This window comes from Psittacula echo (genome assembly GCF_963264785.1).
Source record: "Psittacula echo genome assembly, chromosome: Z".
NCBI lineage: Eukaryota > Metazoa > Chordata > Aves > Psittaciformes > Psittacidae > Psittacula > Psittacula echo.
This window is the reverse complement of record NC_137742.1, coordinates 42,384,442-42,407,380: the sequence shown is the minus strand read 5'-3', so window position 1 is coordinate 42,407,380 and position 22,939 is coordinate 42,384,442. Positions and strand designations below refer to the sequence as shown.

The 22,939-nt window shown below is 41.2% G+C and overlaps 1 protein-coding gene across 10 annotated transcripts in view; it reads right to left on the bottom strand.

Moving 5' to 3' along the window:
• Window positions 1-22,939, bottom strand: part of LOC308231623 (transducin-like enhancer protein 4) — a 100,768-nt gene that overhangs the window by 66,042 nt on the left and 11,787 nt on the right. For 8 of the 10 annotated variants that reach the window (XM_080637253.1, XM_080637255.1, XM_080637256.1 and 5 more), the window contains exon 5: window positions 2,220-2,282. The exons of the other annotated variants lie outside the window; for them this stretch is intronic. In XM_080637253.1, the coding sequence (XP_080493379.1) occupies window positions 2,220-2,282 (63 nt within the window). The remainder of the gene's footprint in view (window positions 1-2,219; window positions 2,283-22,939) is intronic. 10 annotated transcript variants of the gene reach the window in all.

The following is a 22,939-nucleotide window of genomic DNA, read 5'->3' as shown; positions in this document are numbered from 1 at the left end:
GATGAGCTACTGCAATGGCTAAGTTCAGAATTACTTTAAAATTGCTCTCCATGCCTAGCTTGATGGCCAGGAGATTGTTAAACAGTGATCAGGGCTCTTGGCTGACAGTTCACAAGTTACTGCATGAGAGCACCACATGCGAGATTCTCCTCAATGGAAGAAAAGAATGAAGTACAATGTGTAGCCTTCACAGTGCCTTCTCACTCTAAAGCAGGGACTTAAAATGTACCAGTATCAGCTTTCAGGAGAATGACTCCAGGGTGATTCAGTTCCGGGGACAGCAGAGCACAATGCATGGGGAGCAGAAAAAAACAGATAGACCATGCTTACCTGAGTGGGATGCCACTAAGAGTAAAGTTCCAAAACCTTTTTTGTCCCCCCCGCCCTTGATTCCATGTGAGCATGTAGAGGAGGTGGAGGTCAGGACTTCCAAAATCAAAGGCCAAAATCTATCAGTCACTGTGAATCAAACACATCTTTTGTTTTTTTCAAATCTATTCTAAGCCCATGTAATCCTTTTGCTTGTCTAATTGGAAAGAAACACCTACTCAAGAAAGCATATGGGCTGCATTTGTAGAAGCAGAGCAAGGAGAGCAGTGTGATCTGTGTAGGGTAATAAAATTTCATTCAGCATTTGGCTGAAAACAGCAGTACCGGTACCAGCAGTAATATACCAGTACAAAGTTTCTAACTGCAGTAGCAGTAGCATACGGGTACATAGTTTCTAAACATAGTACCACATACTCTAGAGAAGATTTCTCTGCTATGCAAATGTTGATCCCATGTCTTTGCCAAAATTACAGCTTTGCCTGCCAAGTACTCACCTCTGCCTTTGTTTCAAAATCAGTTTAGTGCTCACTTTAGCATGAGTATGAATCAGCTTTACACCTCATTTTTATATGCTGTCCTATTCCTATGCGTCAAATAAAACCCTGTGACTAGATATACGGAGATTCTGTAGTAGTCAAAGTACAAAATCAACAGCTACTCAGCTCAGATCCACGCAGGACTTGAGCTCGGATCCACCAGCGATGTAACTAGATCATTACACACCATCTCGTTTCCACAAATCCATCTTTATGAGCAGAGAGCAGAGCAGCACTCAAGAACATCGTCAGGTTCTAGTTTTGATAGCATTATTCTCATCTCAAATACGGAGAGATATGAATGTGCATGCACACATGCATCACATTAGATGAATGCCGATACAGAGCACGCAGCCTCTCACTTGCTGCAAGATGAGCAGCAACCTTGAAACACAATGGCATTTTATGGAACAACTGAAAAGGTGGGAGTAATTGTTGCAGAGCGTTCTCAGGCATGATATTTTACAAATGCAATACACAGAAATACACTTCCCAGCTTTGGCTTTTCAGCTACTAACTCTAGTGAAATGAAGCCACGCATTAAAAAGATGCAGGCCAGCCTGCACCAGCAGACCCCAGTCTCTAGCCACTTTCCCTTAACAGAGTGGCCAGGGGAAGCAGTTATGCACCCAGGATCTCCCTTCATGAGCCAAGCCTTCATTTTATTTCACACGTATCTGTCACTCCAAGGCTTCCTCACTATCTCCCACTGTCTCCCCCAAAATCCCAGTGTCCCTCAAAGTATCTACAATGCACTCAAGATAATACCAGAAAATCATAATTTGGAGAAAATTGGTCCTTACAGAAATTATCTCATAGTGAGTTTCAATCTTCTATATTCCCAAATATGTAGAAAACATAAAAAGATTTAAGGTAATTAAGTAATCTGGGATGCAGAGAGAAAAAAAGCAGAAGAAAAGCTGCATTTGTGTGTTTACTGTATTGAACATCACTACTCAGTACACCAAAATAGAAGTTTCTGCCAAACTTTAATGCCTGCTGACAGGAATGTAGCACAAATCATGCATTTTCGCAAGCTGCCCTCTGATTTTAGACCAACAGTCATAATTTTTATAAAAACTGCATTTATAAAAACTGCATGACATCAGTATATTTAAGCAAATAAAATCTTGCTTAGCACACTGCAACATGTTCCATTTAATAAATATACCGAAATTATATTACAATGGACTTGGAAAAGATAATAAAGTTACAGTGACAACAGCACAGTGAAAAGTAATCTACAAGGACCAAAAGTTTCATAAGGTAACAGTCTCAACACAAAGTCCCACTTCTGTAATAGATATGATGAGGCAATTGTTCAGATCAGCACTAGTACAAATGACTACCTACCTCTTGGGACAGGAAGGGAATGACTTGTGCACATATAGCATTCAGCCTCTTGACAATTTCTGCCTGCAAGTGACAAGAAGAATGAAGTTCAATTATATAAATTCGCAGATGTAATTGTCACCCGTGAACATAGATGATACATTTCTTTGGAGTTATTTTTCATCTCTAGTCATCCTCTGGCCAGGACATACTATCTAAATAATAAAATAATTTGGACACCAATTAAACAATACATAGGAAGATAATAGCTTCTAGCTAAAAAGTTTCCCTTAAAAAAGACACCTTAGAACTGACACAAGTTAATTCTGATTATGCAGTCAAAGGGATTTAAAGAAAAAATCTTCAGGACATGTAACAAAAAAACCCGAAACATCAAACACTGTGTTTTGAACTAAACTCTCTCCTAAGAGGCAAAACCAAGGATCACTTCATATTACAGCAATGCCACTGTAAGCAAAGGGAACAAACAAAACCATTACTTAGTATTAACACTGCATATCATGAGAACATTAGCAACACAATATACAACTACATTGATAATCATTCTACCACATATTTTAGAAAGAGATACTGCAGTCTTGTATCATATTTATGCTGTTACCAAACCCAAGGTTAATAGTGGTTACTTTCATGCTGCAATGGTGATCAGAAATGAATAATACACATTGTTTTATTTCCATATTGGAGATCAATTCTTGTTCTGTGTATTTAATCTGCAAATCTCAATAGAGATTGATGAGATTTGTAGAGATAACACAAAAATTATAGCTCCAGAAACAGAATATTTAAAGCCACACAGACTTTCTTACAATAACTCATAACTTTCTTACAATAAATCGTAACCAGGATCATTTCCTCATTATACAGTAAGACAGAATGCTTGTCCTTTAGCAAAGTCGCTAACCATAAGACAAAGACACAAACTTGTGCAACTTATGCTTCCTTCTTTTAACAGCAACCCTTCCAGCCTTTTTGCTATGCTGTTTTTTAAATTGTGAATGCTTAGAAAAGTACCTGCAGAACAGAAAGGCTCAGAACTAGCAGTAAAAAAGTCAGAACCACAGATAAAACGGATCTGGGTTGAGGAATTTTACTGTTACACAGCTCTGTAACCGGAAGACATGGTACACTAGAGGTAAGGGTACACATGAAACTAACTCTGCCCCCTTGTGCATACTGTGATACACTCGAGTTAACACAACTTTGAAATATAGTTTCTTCATTTTCTCTGAAATGTACCTAAACTGCTGCATGTTATTTATACAGAAATTTCTATGTTACAATGTCCCAATATCTTCTCACTGGTCTTCACTGTTTATGCAAGTCCACACATTGTTAAAGTTACGCATTTTAACACACCTACTACACCTGTTCTGTTTATTCTGCAGCACAGGTACCTTAAGGGACATTTGAGAATATGTTCTGTTCACCACAAAGCTAAATCACCTGTAAATTTCGAAAGTCTATAGATGCCTATAATATCAGATATGCCACAATGTAAAACTTTAATACCCCTTTAAATAGACAGTGTTTACTATACTAGTTGACACAGAGATTTATGAACTGCTTGTACACAGAGCAGTACAGGAAGTGAGTGACAAGATGTGTGCATCTAAGCTTCAGCCAGACAGGCTGCAGCATTACTTGAGAAACAATATTTGATTGAGGAATTGCAGACTGTAATATAATGCACAGCTGCAAAGTTCCTGTACTGCTGTGGTTCAAGCACCATTAATGTACTAATTCCCAAATTTCAGGCCTTAGCCACACAGCTTCTTTTTTTTTTAAAGAAATCTCCTGAGTGCGTTAAAACCAAGGAGAAGAAGAGACTTCCTGCTCTTCAAGGGTTTTTCATATCAAGAGAAAACTTCCGAGTGTCACCATGCTGACTTGAGCTGAAGCCCCTCTGACCTGCCGTTTAACACACATAGATGCCTTCATACAGAAAAGGCACACGATGTTTTCCTCTGCTGCAAAACAACTCCTCCTACCCACCTTTAACATGCGTGTCACAACCTCACACACCTCCTGCGCAGCACCTGAAGGGAGCCTGTGTCATAGCTGTGCTCAGCAGACTGCTTTTCCACCACAGGTACGTGAGCTGGATGCCTCTATTGCACTGCTTAGGCACTGAGAGTAAAACTGGCTCAAAGTGCCACAGAACCACAGAATCATGGAATAGTTAGGCATGCAGGAGCTCGGCATGTAATTTTAAAAGGCTTGTAGATCCATTTATTTTAAGGTCAAAAGGAACTGCTACAACTGTCTTATCTCACCTCCTAAGTAAAACAGGCTGTAAAACTTCACCGACTTCTCCATCAAACCAGTAAATTGTAGTTCAGCTAGAATATAGTTTAGTCAACAAAAACAATTTTACTCAACTCACTTTGAGGCATTTCTTCTTAATTAAGGTACTCAACCCTCAATAGCTATTTCAAGCTATTTCAGCTATGATGTTTTTCTTTTGATCTCTTTTCCTCCCTCCTCCCCAATAGAAGAATTATGTCTCTCTTCTATTACTCTTCTGGCCACAAAAATGGTTGAAACATATCTGCTCAGTGTTTACACAAAAATTCACCTCTGGTAAATCCTGCGCCTGAGAAATGTTAAGCTAAAAAGCATCTTCCAAAAAAGCTGTAAGTAACTGAAAGCAGGTGACTAAATATGAACAGTTACACAACTGTAATGAACTTCTTGATAACAATCTCACGGGAGTGCAGAACTGTGAGTCCTTTCATGTTGTATGCAGGAAAGGGAGCTGAAAGAGACAGCACCCAGCTCAACCCACAGAGAAGAAAAGACTGCTGGGTAAAATAGCTTCAAAAAATGACAAGACACTCCCTAGCAGCATTTCTCAGCTTAGGCAAGGGGCCCACTAGGCCAGTCACAACAAAGCTGAGAACATCTTGCTATGCTGCAGCAGGTGTTTACACGGTTTCCTTATTAAAATGGTCTTCACTTCCCCCAACAATGACCGTCTCCAATTGAATGGTTTTGCGTACAGTTAATTTTTATCACCCTCAACACTTGGGTAGCAAGGGAAGAGCCCAGCTGAGGTGCGGTGGACTGCAGACGCACAGCAAGACCGGGGTACAGACTGCCTGCTTTTGGAGACCACATGCAGCAGGAAGGAGCGAAGGAAAAGAAAACACTGTGTACGTGCACAGTGATAGGAAGGACATAACACATTCTGTAACAAAAATGTCTTAAATTAGACATATTCACATAGCAAATACGAAGCATTCTCTGCCTTGACAAAGCAACTATTTCTGCAACTAGTTGTGCAGGATAATGCCGCAACAACCAGGCTGGCTGTTTACCACAGAACTTACCACAGGAGTTAGCTAGAGTGGGCTTCTTGCAATGCCGCCCTAAAACTTGAAGATGTAGGTATTGATGACACAGGTTAACATGTTGAAGACCTATTCCTACTGCCATCAGAGGGGGCTTAGAAACTCCTTTGCATCAGGTACAAAGGCACAAAATAAAACACAAGCCCACTTCACATTTCTACACTCATACAGATTTTTAAAACCCGACATTGAAAGATCAGTTTAGGATCTTCTCTTTTCTCTTAAACATCAGGCCAATAGGTTTTTCATGATCATCCTAATTGCCAGGAGAAGGAAAAAGGCTGATTTCATAAAATCAGGTAGCCAATTCCTGATATGGAAAGCCAGAGCTGCCTCAGAAACACGGCTGTTTCCGCGGTCATCTCATTTGCCTCTTTTGTCCCATGAGACCAGGCTTTAGAGAGGCATTATTTATTTATAGGCCTTTCCACTGGGCTTCAGTTATCGGCCAATAATACTGTGGACACACACACTTCTAATGGCCTATGTTTTGAAACCAAGTCTAATCTGATGGCGCAGCGCCCAAACTCCTTTTCCATAGCCATTAAAGGATGTAGGTTATTGCTGTTGTCACCATTGATATTTGTCATTGTAATGTAATTAGGGCCCTAAAATGATGCATTACAGCCCTTGGCACAGCTTCTATTAAAATCTTTTCGTCTGCTCACTGAACTGCAACCTGTTTTCTGATGAATAACAGACAGGCAGCTTTAGGGTGAGGAACAGATTCATCAAAGAAGTATTTTTCAACTCTAGAAATGAAATAAATAAATAAATAAATTAGAGGGCAACCCAAGAAGAAAAGCACAAAGGAGTCGGGGTGGGGTGGGTTTTAGGGGGCAGATATAAAGACCACAGTGCATTTGAATTTCATCTGACCACTTGAAATTCTGATTGCATCGGATGAATATTTCTTAGGACGATATATTCCCAGCCTGTGAATCACATGGTTAATCAGGTCTCTAATCTGCCATCCATCAGCCTATGCCAGTACTGTAACTTCCAACCAAATTTATAGGTTACATGGGTCACGCATCCCTGAACAATTTACATTCACAGATATCCCATTTAAACCAGCACAGATTCTGAAACGCTGTTGTTAGGGTTACTGAATGTTGCAATACTATTCAAAGCTTTATGAAAGCTCCTGATAAAAGCTGCTAAATTATTGCCTGTGGATACAGCATGATGCTCTGAAATAGCATTAATAGCCCAATAAAAAGGCTATTGTTCATGCCAAAATATAAAAAGGATAGCTTTTGCTGCCATAGTTTGTCAAGTATGTTAACAAACACCGACACTTCTATTACTCCTTTCCCTGAACACAGAAAGCATTTAGTTTTGCTTTAAAACACACCAGCATGGACTCAGAAAAGATGAGGGACAGGCAGGCAGAAAAGGCTCTGGCTGGAATCATCTTTTTACTTATCTAATGCAAGCGTATGTTGTTTTCATCCTTTGGGAGACTCCTACAAAAGACACTGTTTTAACAGTTTTGACATCTTTTTACAGCCACTTATGTGACATCATTTTTTAAAAGAGAAAGATTAAATATTAACTACAATATTATTAACTTTTTAGTTCTGTTATGCACATAGACAATAATAAAAATCACCGTGCCAGAAATCTGAGCACACTAAAGGAGCAAAGACCCATATCAGTTAATAGTCAGCATTACTGCAGTGATACAGCAGAAGAGCAACAGCTTAGGTACTCCATTCAGGCAAAAAATCTTTCTGAACAAAGCCAATGGTTAAATGGTACTTAACTGCCTAACTATGCCTAAACCCTGAACCTTAAGTTCATAAGTGCCTATAACGCATGATGAAACATGTTCAAAGATAACCCTGCAGGCAAGGCTACACCTCAGGAACCATGAGGTAACACAACCCCTCAAGGGGGCTCAGCAAAGCTGGTCCTTGGGATACCACCACAGCTACAAGCTGTACTCAAAGGGGAGCATGTGATGCACCATCAGACTCCTAAATCCCTCTGAGAACGGCATCAGAGGGGTTTAATTCAATTAACCCTTGCCACACACAGCTAAAATAGAACATAAGCATATGATAAAATAGAGAAATCTATTTAAGTGCCTTGATAAGTGTTTTGGCATATGTCTGAATTCTTAGTACAAATGGGAACTAAAAGAGAAACCAGAATCAAATTAACTCCAAAAATAAAAATAATTAGAAATGTTCTAATACACAAGGAGTTCAGAATCTTTTTCTTTAATTTCCATTTACATTCTTTTGTGGCAGAAAAAGAGAACTGTGATTTTACTTATAGTATACATACTTCAAAAAATATTTCCACTACATTTCACAAAGTTCATAATTATTACAATTATAAAAAATTGCTGATAAAGAATTACCACTGGAGGCTGTAGGCCTGTCAGTGGAATGGAAGCAAAGCTACTATATATGTATTGTTGAAATAAAACAGAATAATAAAACATTATTGGGAAACCCATTTCAGCAGCCAGTAGGAAAAAAAAAAATGCAATTATACTTTCAGAAAAATAATCTGAAACAACTGTTATTTCAGGTTTAATTTATTCTACACAATACAGCCTTTGCCAAAAAGATCAATCTAGTTTATTAAGTGCTTACCAAGAACACAGGCACACACCCATAACATCTAAACAAGCATTTCACAAATTAGTGAGAACAAAAAACATTATTACACTGCATGAGACATATCACGATTCTGGAAAAAAGCTAATCTTAGTATTTCACAGAAAATTAACTCTTCTTTCATAAGAAAAATGTGTTTTGTTTTAATCACAGACTGTTGTCTGGGAATGCTTACTCAAGTTCTACAGAACTGGAGGAAATTCTGCAAGCCCTGAATATCAAATGTCTTTTCAGCCCTAAAGGAATGGTGTTTGGCAACAGCTGAAGAGTCTAATCTTGTAGTCAAAGAGAGTGGAGGTAAAAGTTCTCTGGTGAGGAGGATACTAAACAGAAAACTTCTTCACTAGGCCAACTGCTCAAGTTTAGGAGACAAAATTTGAACAGTGCAAATATGAGTTGAATGCAAGCAGGACCACCAGACTGTGCCAAATAATGCAGGTGCATTCTCCACTTCATTTTCTTACCAACCTTCTCTATAAACATATCAGCTAAGCACATGAAGTACTGTCAACTTGATACTTTCCCTCTGTAACTTAATTTAGGTGCTTATTTTGCACAAAATACTGCAGACAGCAACATAAGCAGTAAACTGGAGTGGCATAATTTTCAAAATCAATTCTCTAATGTACATCCCAATCCGTGGGCTGCTGAAGTGAACTGATAAGACATGGCTTTTATTTAATGTCTCAAGAACCATGTGGACCTCAACTGAGCAAGAAAGGATATATACTGAATCATTCATGATTAAGAAAATAAAAAGGAAGTAAAGTAAGCTGATATATAAACGTATCAAGCCTGTCACTTCAGGAAGTCAATGGTTTTTGTTAATACTGACTTTTACCAGTAAGTTACAGAAATGCACAGACTACGGATCCATGTAGTCCTTCAGCCGTGCAGGCGATCAAGCAGCAAGCTGCATCCTGCCCTGCCACAAGCACCTACAGACCACCCAGGAAAAGGGCTGCAAGAGGAACCTGAAATGGGAGAGACTCGCTTCAATCTCCCTTCCTCGAAGGCAGCAAGAAACTCTTGCTGAAAATGCAGACAGAAACATCTAAGGGGACACTGAAGTGGGAGGTGGTGTTTCCATCTGTAGAGCTCTGCAGTCCTCTATATGGTACTATCCCTTCACCTACCAGCAATACTCAGCATTTCACAGCAATATTTGTTTTGTGAATTATAGCCTTATAAGGATGAGAATTTTCCACCACTCTACCAACTGATAGAATCTGACTTCATAGTTTAAAAACAAAACAAAACTTTTTTTTTTAAGCTTATAAACCTGGGACATCACACTAAGGCAGTTTCAGCTCCATGTTCACTTGCATGTCTCCTAGCTGCAATTAGGTCAGAATTTCCCACTTTAATCTTTCCTGAAACACAACAGTACATCCGCAATCACCAATTTCTTACTATTCTGTTCTTCCCTGCACAAATTCCCCTCCAGTGTCTGACCACAGTTCTTCTGACCCTGTAGGAAATGGTACAAGCCAGTCTGAGCCTGTCCTTGCAACTATATGCACACAGTGGTTTTAGTGAGCAGTGTTGATTTCATTGGATGCAGAATGCCCCTGTTTATTCGTATCACAAGTTCATACTCTGTTTCTCAGGGGCAGCAGGAAAAGTAATCAGAAAAGAAACAACACAGATCAGTAGTTTTAATGTGTACATTGCAAAAAAATAAAAAAATAAAATAGGCTTACTTTTAATTTGAAAGAGGTTTCTGATGCTCTTTTTGAATATTACCACAAAATAAACAGTAGAATTGTTCCCTCTACAAAATAGAGCTATCAGTGTTCAGTTCTGATCCCCAGCAGCACTTACCTTTCATTTGCAAATACACATACAGGAAAACCAGAAACAGCTAAAGGCACCGTATAACCTACTCTCTCTATTATAGCTACAGTGCTTACTCTGGAGCAGTATGTTCCAAATGTTAATCACCGAGAAGCTGATACGCTATCTTGGTTGAGAACTGTGATGATTGTGCCATAGTTCCAGTTAGATCTATGAAGTTGTACTGTTCAGTCTTGAAGCTTTCAGAAAACTCTGCAACCTGCAGAGGTAACAAGTAATAATCTGACAAGGAGGAAAATTAGCTTCTCCAGCAAGTATTGTGCTGTTCCAGGCTTTAATGAACTACATAAAAGTGATCAATAAACTTACAAAAGCAGCCAGCAGAAGTCCCTCATAAAAACAGGGAAAGCAACGTGACTGCTAAACAAACACTTTATTTTATTTTTTTTGGGGGGGAGGGGGTGTTGGGTTGTTTGTTTTCAGTTTGTTTTTTTTTTTCTCCAGATTCATCTGAAGGCCAGGAATCCTCCCTTCTGCATCATGAGCAGGATTGCTTCTCTTCCACCTCTGGTTTCCTTACCCACCTCAGCCCCAAAGGTCATGGAAGGTGGAGCCCTCAGCCTCTTTGACTCATTAATAATCACACTTGATTAGATTTGCTTCCTGAAAAGAGAAATACTAGGAAACAGCCCACTGATCTCGGATTTGTTAGGCCTGGTCAGAAAAATTCATACACTGTTTGAAAACTTCGTCAAGTTTCACCTTCAATACTTTGTCTGTTCTTCTTATCCTACAATTTTACACCACATGGTGAATAGCCATCAATTAGGTTAAGAAATCCAGAAAAAAACCCCTTGGCATTTATTTAAAGGTAAAGTAGTCTACACAATGGAAGTAATATTTTAACTTCTTTTTCATTGCAACCTCCCTGTCACACTATGAAAATCACCAACAGATGCAATTTCCATAGATTTTTGTGTTTGACATGATAGGTGAAAATCCTGCCCCTTTTAAGCCAGTACATAAAAGCATGATTTTAACAACACCTGCAAGAAATTAAAGAACAGTGCAGTGGATTTTACAGCAATGTTATAATCAATCTTCAATTCTGAATCCTTGCAATGACACAAATTCAAATAACGCATGCTACTATCTCCACCTTTAAACCAACTTAAGTATGATAATAACCTGTTAATTCTTTCTGAAGATAAGTATTTCATACTCCTTGGTCTTATTTACCAAGTCCCAGTTTCTGGAAATAAGTGATCCTCTGAGAATTAAGTGATCATTTGAGACATTTAAGATACCCTTCTCCCTTTTCCACCTTGAGAGTTTTGGGGTTTTCATCTGTGTTTTGTTTGTTTGTTTTTAAATCAACATCTAACAAGTGAAAGTTATCTGTAGCACCTTATAGATGGGCAAGTGTCCTGGGTTCAGCAGTAGCAGTCATTTTTTCTCCTTTTTAGTAGCTGTTGCAGCACTGTGGTTTTGACTTTCAGCCTGGGAACAGAGCTGATAACACCGATGTTTAGACTGACCAAGGACTTTGTGAGTCTCATGCTCTGCCAGGGAGGAGGAGGGGCCGGGAGGAAGCAGGGACAGGACACCTGACCCGAACTAGCCAAAGAGGTATTCCATACCACAGCACGTCATGCCCAGGATGTAGAACTGAGAGTTCCCGGATGGGCTAGAGGCTGCGGGGTGGGGGTGAGGTACCGGTTGGTGAGCGGTTGTGTTCTCTTCCTTGTTGTTTCCTTTATCATTGTTACTATTGGTGGTGGCAGTAGTGATTTGTGTTATACCTTAGTTATTAAACTGTTCTTATCTCAACCCATGGGAGTTGCATTCTTTTGATTCTCCTCCCCGTCCCTCCAGAAGCGGAGGGAAGAAAGGGGTGGGGGGAAGTAGACTGCGTGATTCTGATTTACGGCCTGGGCTTAAACCACGACAGCAAGCTAGGGCAAACTGTTACCAGCCTTGTCACTCAAGGCTTATACCACACTGCATATGGTGACACAACCAGTCAGGATCCCAATTCCTTTTCTTTGGAGCAGGTTGCCCTGAGAGTAAGAGGGACAGTACTGAGGACCTGGTGAACTGAGCACATTCATCCAACAAGGACAAACTGGAAGTTCCAGCATTTCACACATCTCTGCCACCAGTCAGATGATAGTGATTCACAATGCATATCTTTTTAAATAAAACACTTGCCGCAATGACTAGCTCAATGGGAAGCATTTCTTTATGCAGCAAAATGCTGCTTTTCTGAGAACAAGAAGAAAAAGAATAGTCTGTAGCTCTGATTTCTATTGAGGAGAAAATATTGATATGGATTGTCATTGCTCATAATTTCAATCATTGTGGATCACAACTACCACTGCTGCAAGTACCTCTATTTGGATTTCACTGGGGTGTCCTGCTCTTTTTCCCCTAGGTGAAGGAAGACAAGGAAACAACAGGTAATTTTATCCTTCAACATGTGAATACCTAACAACTAGTAGTTTCACTAGCAAAGTATGTCTAAAATAATCAGGCAGTTTACAATTCTCATTTTAGTCTTCCTAAGAAGACACATTTGCAAAGCAAATGCTAAGACATTTGTAAGACATGCATGCTTAAAATGTTCAGGAAATTCACTTGTCCAAGACAGCTGGATATACTAAGTACATCTTGAAGTTCAATTCATTTGAATAGCATTCCCCCAGTAAAACTCTTGCCCAGACAGACCCTGAGGCAAGCAACACTTAAGGGCTTTTATCTTTAAATCACTTCAACATTATTGAAGATTTCAAATATTCTTCATCCAACAAGGATTTCATAGAATCATAGAATGGTTTGGCTTGGAAGGGACCTTAAGTATTATCTAGTTCTAACCCCCTATGTAGGGACACCTCACACTACACCAGATTGCTCCAAGCCCTATCCAGCCTGGCCTTTGAAGACTGTCAGGAATTCGGCAGCCACAACTTCCCTGGGCAACCTGTTCCAGTGCCTCACCACCCTCATAGTGAAGATTTCCTAATATTTAATCTAATCTCCTCTCTTTCAGCTTAAAGCCATTACCTCTCATCCTACTGCTACAGGCCCTTGTAAAATATCTCTCTCCAGGTTTCTTATGGCTCCTTTAAGGTAACTGGAAACTGCTTTAAGGTCTCCCCAGAGCCTTCTCTTCTCCAGGCTGAACAGGCCCAACTCCCTCAGGCTGTCTCCATAGCAGAGATGTTCCAACCCTCGGAGCATCTTCGTGGCCCTGCTCGAGACTTGCTCCAGCAGGTCCACATCCCTCTAGTGTGGACTCCAGAGCTGAACACAGTACCGCAGACAGGGTCTCATGAGAGCAGAGAAGAGGGGGAGAATCAGGTCCCTTTATCTACTCCTCACACAGTTGGCTTTTCAATGCAAAGTAACTTTGTAAAGAAACAAAGTTTTAAGAAAATGCCATAAAAAGCAGAACAGGAGGCATGGAGCAAAGGAGAACTCTCTAGCTGGGAAATGTAAATTTCATGAAACCTTTTCCAGTGCTATAACTCTGAGAGATCACACTCTGTGTGGAGAGCTACTATGAATTGCATTAATTCCAGGCAAATTCTCAAGATGCACCATATGTTAAGTGTGCTTTTCATCATACTGCACCTACAGACTTCAATGAAAACATGCAGAATGTGGAAAGTACGTCAAATGTAAGCAAATGAAAGGGGTAAATAACCAACTTTGTATACAGGTTAACCACGTGATAATATCAACACTCTTCTCCTTAAACATGTCCCTATCAGAAAAGGCATCAGTCAAACCCAATTCCTCTATAAAGCTGATCCAATTCAGCACCCATGACCCCCTATAAAGATGCCTGGGCCAGAAATACAGATAACACACCCACCAATTACGCAGTATCTCCTCCTGAGAAACACAAGGCTTTTGCTGTAGCTTCACATGCACTTTAAAATGGCATAAAAACAGGCACTGAAGAGGCTCTCCTCTAATTCAGCTACTCCTGCTCACGCCACCCTTCTGCTGCTAGCATTTTTGTGGGTACATGGTGAACTAAGCAATTAACTTACTAGAGTTAAAACCCAGGTCCCCGTCGCAGACCCAGTTTACCATGGGGTTAACCCAAATGTGTGATTATCTCGTTCATTACCAATAATACCTTCTACCCACTTGAAGTGCACAGAAAACTTCAGTCTCAGAGACACAAAATCTCTAGGCTGAGACTTCTTGTGAACACCCCTGTGAGTCAGAAAACAAGAGCACGGTTAAGAGAGCAGACCACACTTGGCTAGTACTCTTGGCTAGCTGCTCATCTTGTTACAGACACTGATAGCTCCCTGGACATGGGAAGGAACTCCATTTCACTTCCTCCACTACTCTGCAACCAAGATATACTGCTATCAACCACATTCTAAACTTTTCACTTCTTGGGTTAGCATCACAATCTGGCTTAGCTGCAAGTTTTGACTAGTCTTCAGATCTGTTAAGTCATCTGGTAAACCTAATCACCAATACCCAATTGCACAGTGACTTCACAACAATAAATAAATAGAACTTAGTTTACATTAATGGTGGATGTACTAGTTCGGCTGTGGTCAGAGGAAGAAATTAAAACGCTGTGGTCAAAACCGTGAAAAACACAAACACATAAACCAATGCATGTTTAGTCAGTTATAGCAGACAGCATGAAAGACAGCAAAACCACATTTCCATGCCTGTTTTTTTGCCCTTCGGTAATTCTATGGTTTACCAAAATGCAGTCCCTGGGCTTATTAATTTCATGTTTAGTCTGCTAGGTCTGTAATCTTGCCACCCTTTTAATCAAACAGGTTTCAGGCAAGCACTTATATGAAACATACCCATTCAAATCTTAACATTTTTACCCACAAGAATACACAGAGGCTGTACCTATTTTGTTTTATGAGACTCTGTTTTGCACAAACTATTATAATTATTCCTTTTCATAACAGTAGCTTCCCCTGACAATTAGAGACTCAGTTGTGCTATTCTGTTTGCATTAGAAATTTGCCAAAATACAAGAAAGGAAACCCTAAAGTCATTAAACTACCTACTGACTATTTGTAAACCTGTTTGTGTAAAATCACAGTTTTTCACAAAGACAACAGAAAACACTGGGGAGGAGCACGCAAAATAGGTTTGATGACTAGTGGATATCTCAGACTGTATTTCCTTTGAGCTTCAGTGAAAAGAGTAAACTAGAAAACATTAACCTTTGCTATAAAGTGAAGGCAGTTCAAAATGACTGATGTCTTTATTGAAAGAAGTCAGCTCACTACTGCAACATACTATGTGGTGTAGGTGAAAGCAAAGGAAAGAGAAGTATGAAAAAAAATATTTTTTAAGTCATCAACAAGATTAGGCAAATCAGCTTAGTGTTCAACAGTGAGGATCACAGCTTTGGTTGAGTCGTCGCTCCTTGGCATATGAATACCCCACACATGTGAGAAGCTGTAAATGTAGTTTTGATCATAAATGCAAGTTGGACTTCAGAAAAGAAATACCAGTGTGAGGACTGTCTTCAGCATAATTATAGGAGGAAGGTTTGACAGCAGGACTCTTCACTGAAACAGTGCTCTGCTTTTCCCCTTTGGTGAAGGAGTGGGATTTAGATGGTAAAGTAGGTCACCGTCTCTATCTGAGAGCCACTTTGCCACTACATTTCTTGGTTACCCTTCCTCAGAAGGGTGCCAATTTTGGAGGCAGAACAGCTGTGAATTTAGCAAGACTACAGTATTTCTGAGTGTCTAGTCTAGCTTAGTCAATAGAGCTGCAGAAAGCCTAATTTTCAACCGTATCAAATGGGACACGCTATGACAAGATAGGAAATTTTGTTTTGGTCTTTCCCCAGAAATCCCACCCAGGTAAAAACGGAGTATCATCCCATTTTCCAGATGGAGAACAGAGGCTGAGTAGATAGATTACCAAGGGCAAACTTCCTTAATACAAATCAAAGCATTGACTGCATTACTGCTGAAAGGTACATCACTGGAGCATGCTAATCGCTACTGGGATGGAAAAGGCAGCAGAATTTACATGAGAGGGAAAATGAGGACAAAACTGCCTTGGGAAAGAGCACCCTGCCGCAAGCATTGTACAATCAAAAGAGATAAACACAGTCACTTCTAAGTGACTCCCATGTAATAATATTTCACCTCCAATTCCTTAACATGCTGCTCTTCAAACACTCCTCTGTGATAAGGGTTACGCTTCAAGAAATAGTACTACTTCCACTTCCCAGACAGAGCAGCACTGAAAGCCAGAAGTGAAGTCTCCAAAAGGTATGAAGTGGCATTTAGGAAAAACCTAAGCAGACTAGACATGTAACTCAAGCAGAAAGCCAGAGACAGACAAACGCTCAAGAAAACTTTCAAGAATTCCTAAGCACAGGGGGGCACTTACCCATACCCACAGATACATAAATGTACCTCTGCATCTCAAAAAAAAGAGGCACATCATGTATTAGGGCTGGAGCACCACAAGAATTTAGGAATTAAAATCCCAGACTACAATCCTCACTCTCTCACCTCCTCACTTAGATACAATGCAGTGCTGAAGCCAGAAGAAACCACTGTAGCAATCTCCATCTCCGTCACTGAAGCTCTCCATTAACCCTGCGGAGTCCCCTTTCCAGGCATATTCAGAGGAATCTTTGGCTTCACAAGACCAAGCTCTTTGGCATTCAGCTCAGCCCTGCAAACACTCTGCCCTTGCAACTCTCCCAACTCAATGTTCTTCAACCATGATCCCCAGAGAGCTGAGAACCGCTGCCCAAATCATTCCCACATAACATACAGCAGCAGCACATTTAAGAATAAACAAATAAAATGGTGGAGAACAGGTAGATTTCTAAATAATAGGTTAGTGGCTAAAGAGTCTAATCATAGCACTATATACACGATCTTAACTCTTTCTCTACTTCTCCTTCCCACCTCCTAGGAGAACATCCTAATAAACAGGTTTCTGTAAACTCTGATTGGGAAATACTACCAGTTCTTCCACTGGAGAAATAAAGCTCCTTTTATTATTGTACATGAAATATAACCATAGGCTAAAACATGTAAATTGGGTTTGGGGCAGGGACTGGAAACCTCCGCAGCTTCTTCAGCTGGCCAGAGTCTTTCCAGGATAACAGCACACATGCATCACTCCTCTTTCAGCTCTACTGAACCATTAAGGATCTCATGCAGTCCAGAAAGTTTTCCACCGGGTATCCTAGTCATTCTCCTGAGAGAGAAGAAACATGGGTCTCCCCAGCAGAAAAACCAAGGGTGCTGCTTTCTGCAGCTTTTTTGTTCATTTTTTTGTTTAAGAAAAATGTGCACTATGTTTACAATAAAGTTTGTGTGCCACTGATCCTGGGACTACCAAGGCAAGGCAGCATGTCCTGACTGCACCAGCTCTGGTGTCTCAGCCTTTAAGCAGCAAGAGGTTCAAGACACACCCATGACCTCAACAATTCCCCGTGAGCTACTCTCTGTAAGTGCTACATTTCTTTGGCTCCATACTGAATCCCTGAACATGCCTATACACCGCAAGCATCATCCTGTCCTCATTCAGCTGGCCCTGCAGCATCGCTCCTGTCTCACTGCCTACAGCAAACAAAGCAGCTTGTCCAAGGTTCCATAGGAAGCCCAAAAACCTGCCCCTGCATCCCTCAAAACTCCAGATCCTGGCAGTTGCATCCCATCCACCCAGGAGTCTTTTGCTTTTGCTTCACATTAATACAGAGAGGTATTTCCTGTCTCTACAGATTTTCAGGCTCTCCAGGCTCTGTCGCAAGCTTAAACAAACCTTAATACAGTGCATACTTACAGTGGCATTTTTCTTTGAAAACATGTAAACTCAGATTATCCCAGGATTCTTCTCACCCACACAAAAAGACTTGTTAAGAAGCACTGCTTTAGAAAAAAATACACACCTCAGTTCCAAGTGGAAAACAGAGGTGAGTAAATAACAACTAAACGAAGTACAAAGCAACACCATTTCATACATTCACACAGCCTATATGTCCATTTGGCTGAAGGCCATATTTGGAAAAAATTGTTGCATAGTTGGATTGAGCGCGCCCTCAGCAAGTTTGCCGATGACACCAAGCTGTGTGGTTCAGTTGATACGCTGGAGGGAAGGGATGCCATCCAGAGGGACCTCGACACGCTTGTGAGGTGGGCTGATGCCAACCTGATGAAGTTTAACCATGCCAAGTGCAAGGTCCTACACCTGGGTCGGAGCAATCCGAGGCACAGCTACAGGTTAGGCAGAGAAGAGATTCAGAGCAGCCCTGAGGAAAAAGACTTGGGGGTGTTGGTCGATGAAAAAATAAACATGAGCCGGCTTCAGTGTGCGCTCACAGCCCAGAAAGCCAACCGTATCCTGGGCTGCATCAAAAGGAGCATGACCAGCAGGTTGAAGGAGGTGATCCTGCCCCTCTACTCTGCTCTCGTGAGACCTCACTTGGAGTATTGTGTGCAGTTCTGGTGTCCTCAACATAAAAAGGACATGGAACTGTTGGAACAAGTCCAGAGGAGGGCCACGAGGATGATCAGGGGACTGGAGCACCTTCCGTATGAAGACAGGCTGAGAAAGTTGGGGCTGTTCAGCCTGGAGAAGAGAAGGCTGTGTGGAGACCTCATAGCAGCCTTCCAGTATCTGAAGGTGGCCTACAAGGATGCTGGGGATGGACTCTTCATCAGGGACTGTAGTGACAGGACAAGGGGTAACGGGTTCAAACTTAAACAGGGGAGGTTTAGATTGGATATAAGGAAGAAATTCTTTACTGAGAGGGTGGTGAGGCACTGGAATGCGTTGCCCAGGGAGGTTGTGAATGCTCCATCCTTGGCGGTGTTCAAGGCCAGGTTGGATGAGGCCTTGGGTAGCATGGTTTAGTGTGGGGTGTCCCTGCCCATGGCAGGGGTGTTGGAACTGGATGATCTTAAGGTCCTTTCCAACCCTAACTATTCTATGATTCTATATGTGAAGAAGCTGGATGTTTGTATCTGCAAAGGAAAATCTTCTGTCTTTCTACAGAGGTAGATTTTTAAAGTGTACAATAGCAAGGGTGCTAATGTTAGTTTGAAAAGCATCTTGTACATGTTTGAAAACCCACCTTCAAGTGGAAACCTACCACCTCAGAAAAAAAACACTGCACAGGCGTGCTTGTGGGGGTTCTCTTCTTGTACAATCTTGTAGAGCTGTTGCTCTTTACATCGCTAACTGTATGATCAAGCCTAAGTACAACTGCCATCCTCAGTCAAATATGGTTTTAGAAGAGATGTCAGAAACAAACCATTTCCCAGAAATTTCCAGGAGGCCACAGGCACAGAACTGTAAGACTTTTTTCTTATGCTTGCCTACAAGTGAAACACGATACATGTTTTGGTGTCACCAGTCTGCAGAGACAAGCCAGGGAATGCTGTGAGAGGGAAAAGAACTGAGGATCCTGTAGAGATGCATGGGAAATGTCTTTCTCCTCATGTTGTCCACATTAAACACGTATTATTAACTTTGTTTTCCTTAATAGCTAACTCTACAAGCACATGGAAGTGAAGAGGTGCAAAGGAAGCAGGATATCACTCTCGAATTAGTTAAACCAAGAACTTATACACAGTTTACTTTGCAAGAGTAACACCTCCATATCTGCATATGGGCAAATACGTAACAAGTAACTCTGACATAAGAAGTCCTCTGATGTTTGGAGGAGTTGGTGCTTATTTCATTGATGATGTTTTGAAGCAACAAATATGCAAGAAACTCTCACCAATGCTTAGATTTTGTTATTGTAGTTGTTGCTTAGGACAAGACTGAGAAAGAAAACATACAGTTTGTCCCCAGAAGGTAAGAAGGACTGACAAAAACTGTAAATAAGCAACAAGCTTAGACTGCAACAGCTTTCTACAATTAGGACAGAAAGACTTGTGGTTAAATTCAGTAGAAGAATACACATCCTAACCCACTGACACAAACATATGGGGTGTATTTTATGCAGAAAGTCTTTCCAATCTTGTGTTATTCAAATGCTATGGACTGATATTTTAAGAAGAGGTGCCTACTTTGTATCTTGTCACATGTCTTATAAAATTACAGAAAGCAGATAGTAGTGGTGGTGTAGCTGACTCTCTTTTACACATGAGCACTTTCAAAGGGGGCACTGTGAAAGTGGATGGTTGTCATATAGAGTGAATGGTACTGCAGGGAAATAAGAGACATAAAAAGAAAACCAGTTTATGAGCTCCCTCCTATCGTTCCTTGTTCTCTGCCTCCTTCCTCAAAACAAAAATCCAGCATAAGCATTTTGGCCAGCTTTGGCCTTATTCTCTTTGCTTTCCTTCTCCAAACATTATCACACTACCACCCTCTTCCCATTTCCATCTTTTATCCCCAGATACAACGAACAGAGTAGCAGGCAGAAGGATAACTCAAGTATCTTTAATGTTATCTCCTGGTAACCTCTGTGGCATAAGGACAAAGGAAATCCCATAGCAGTTAAGAAACTGCTGGACCTTGATAGAGAGCACACACAGGTTTGGAAGGAGTCCTCTTCCCTCCATGGCAAAGACATATTCATTCAATATTCTGTGATTCTCTAGAGCCTCTCATCTAATAATGGATGTTAACAAATTAAATCTTAGATCACTTCCCATCATGTAAATATCCTCACTACTTCAGAGGGAGACAAAGGCACAGAAATGCTAAGGGGCTTTTCACAAAGTGCTGCAGAGCATGAGCGTGCAGACAGAGAAACCACAACTGGTAATCATCTGTCACATGCTTTAAATTAAAAACAGCCTCTTTCCCAGATCCAAGGCAGACAGGGCCCTGGGTAGGCACCTGCAGGTATTCAGAGCAGAAAACAGGACAGATATCAACGCTGACTTTTCCCTACAGACCCACAGTGCTTCATGAAGGACAAGGACTAACTCACACCCCTCCATCCTGCAGCTGCTGTACACATCCAGCGGAGCCCCACATCCCTCTCAATGCCAAACCATTGTCACAGTTTGGCTCAACTACTGGATTCAAACATCCAGAGTCCATGCTGCCACTGGCCACTTGGCTGCCAAGCAGCGAGATGGTGGCTTGTCCACCTCAAACCCAACACAGCATCTGCCAAGACAGACAGAAAGGTGGTCAGAGACACTACCAGAAATGCCGACAGAAACCCAGCACTGCGCTCCTCTCAGGGAAGCAGCTTTCATGAGAACACAGAGAAAAATATTGCCAGGTCCACGCCTGCCCCCTTCCCCAAGCCTTAGCTGGGGTACTCTACAGTTATTTTGTCTCCCTTGCATTCATTAATAGGAAAGCTTAATAGGGAAACAACACAGAAGCATTTCACCTATGAGGCACGGCTGAAAACTCCTTACTCATCCCTGTGGAAAGTTAGAAATGAGGAAAAGCAGTTGTCCAAGGTAAAAGCTTTCCTTGGTGGTTTCTCCATTTTCCCCATGGGTTTAAGAGGTAAAATTTGAATGAAATGCTACATAGGAGTAATTGGTTGACCACCAAATAGAAGTTACTGAGATGGGCAGGTTAACCAGATATCCATGTATTTCAACCCAGAAGCCCTCAGTTACCTAAGTGCATTATAAAGAACGTGCAAAAATAAAGTTCCACCTCTCCTGCCAAGAAGCAGAGTCATTAGAAATAAAAAGAGTTATCAAAATGCCTGTTTTCCCTCAACTCCCAGCTAGAAACTCACTCCAATTTCTCTTATGATTAAATAATGCTGTCAGATTAACACGCTAAGTGACAGCTACAGCCACGGAGCAACTGCCAAAAACATTCTGCAACCAGACTTTCCAAGCACTGAAGTCTGTGCACCATCATGCAAGCATCCTCACAGCCGCTGCAAAGGGGATCCCCACAGCCGCTGCAAGGGGGATCACACTGTGCCAGTTCAGCGGGCTTCAGATTACCTGCTCTCCCCTCCTTCCCTGCTTAGCCTCCTGCTGCAACCCCATGGACACCCCACAGTGAGTTCTGAGGAAACTCACTGCCCTGAGGACACAGCAGACCCAGACTGGACCTTTTTGCTGTTGTTCTTGGGTTTAAAACTGTTAGTGTTTAATTTCAATAGCATTTGCTGTCACTGCCTACAGGTACCACAACCTTTCACAAAGTATTTGCAGGCCACATATGTTGGCCCTGCTGCATTTTGATTTGTCAGTCTGAGGCTCAAAGCGGAAAAGACAAGGGGAAAGAGGCCCCTTTGCTTTCCAAATTACTCTTCTGTCATAGTAAATGTGCATCACTGGCTATGCCTGTAACTGAAACCCAGGTGATGTCCCAGCAGCAGGATCATCATGCCCTCAATACAGTGCCATTCCATCACCAGCTACCTAGTCTAAAGGCAATCACTTCTCTCTCCAGTACTGCAGGACAGGGTCAGAGGGTTTTATTCGCATTTGCAAATTCTCCAAACACTTAAGCACTAAGAGAAGCCAAACACATTAAGCATACAGAGTAAACACAAGAGAAACTTACTGCATTTAAGATGGAGGAAATAGCAGCATTTTTAAAAACTAAATGCTCTCAATGATCATACACAACACACACACAGGACACAACACCTGCCAAACAAAACCTAGTGGCACGACCTATTGTTCTGCAGATTCTTTACAGCACGAAGGGGACAGATTTTGACTTCTGCTCAACTGTGAGACGTTCTGCTGAGGTTTTTAAGCAAACACAAGAAAAAAGAAAAGCACACATTCTCCTTGCCAATGTTCCACATCCCAAACATAACACCGAAAGGTTTTTCCCCTTTGAAGAAGTTGAATCTGATCCAGCAAATGTCAGAAACCTCTGGCAGTGTAAGATCCTGCAGACAAACCATTTAAGTAGACCAAATAAGAGAAGACAAGTTAGAACATCTCAATTCAAAACTATGTCCTATGTTCCCTCTCCTTCTAATACAGAAAGGGGAACTTCC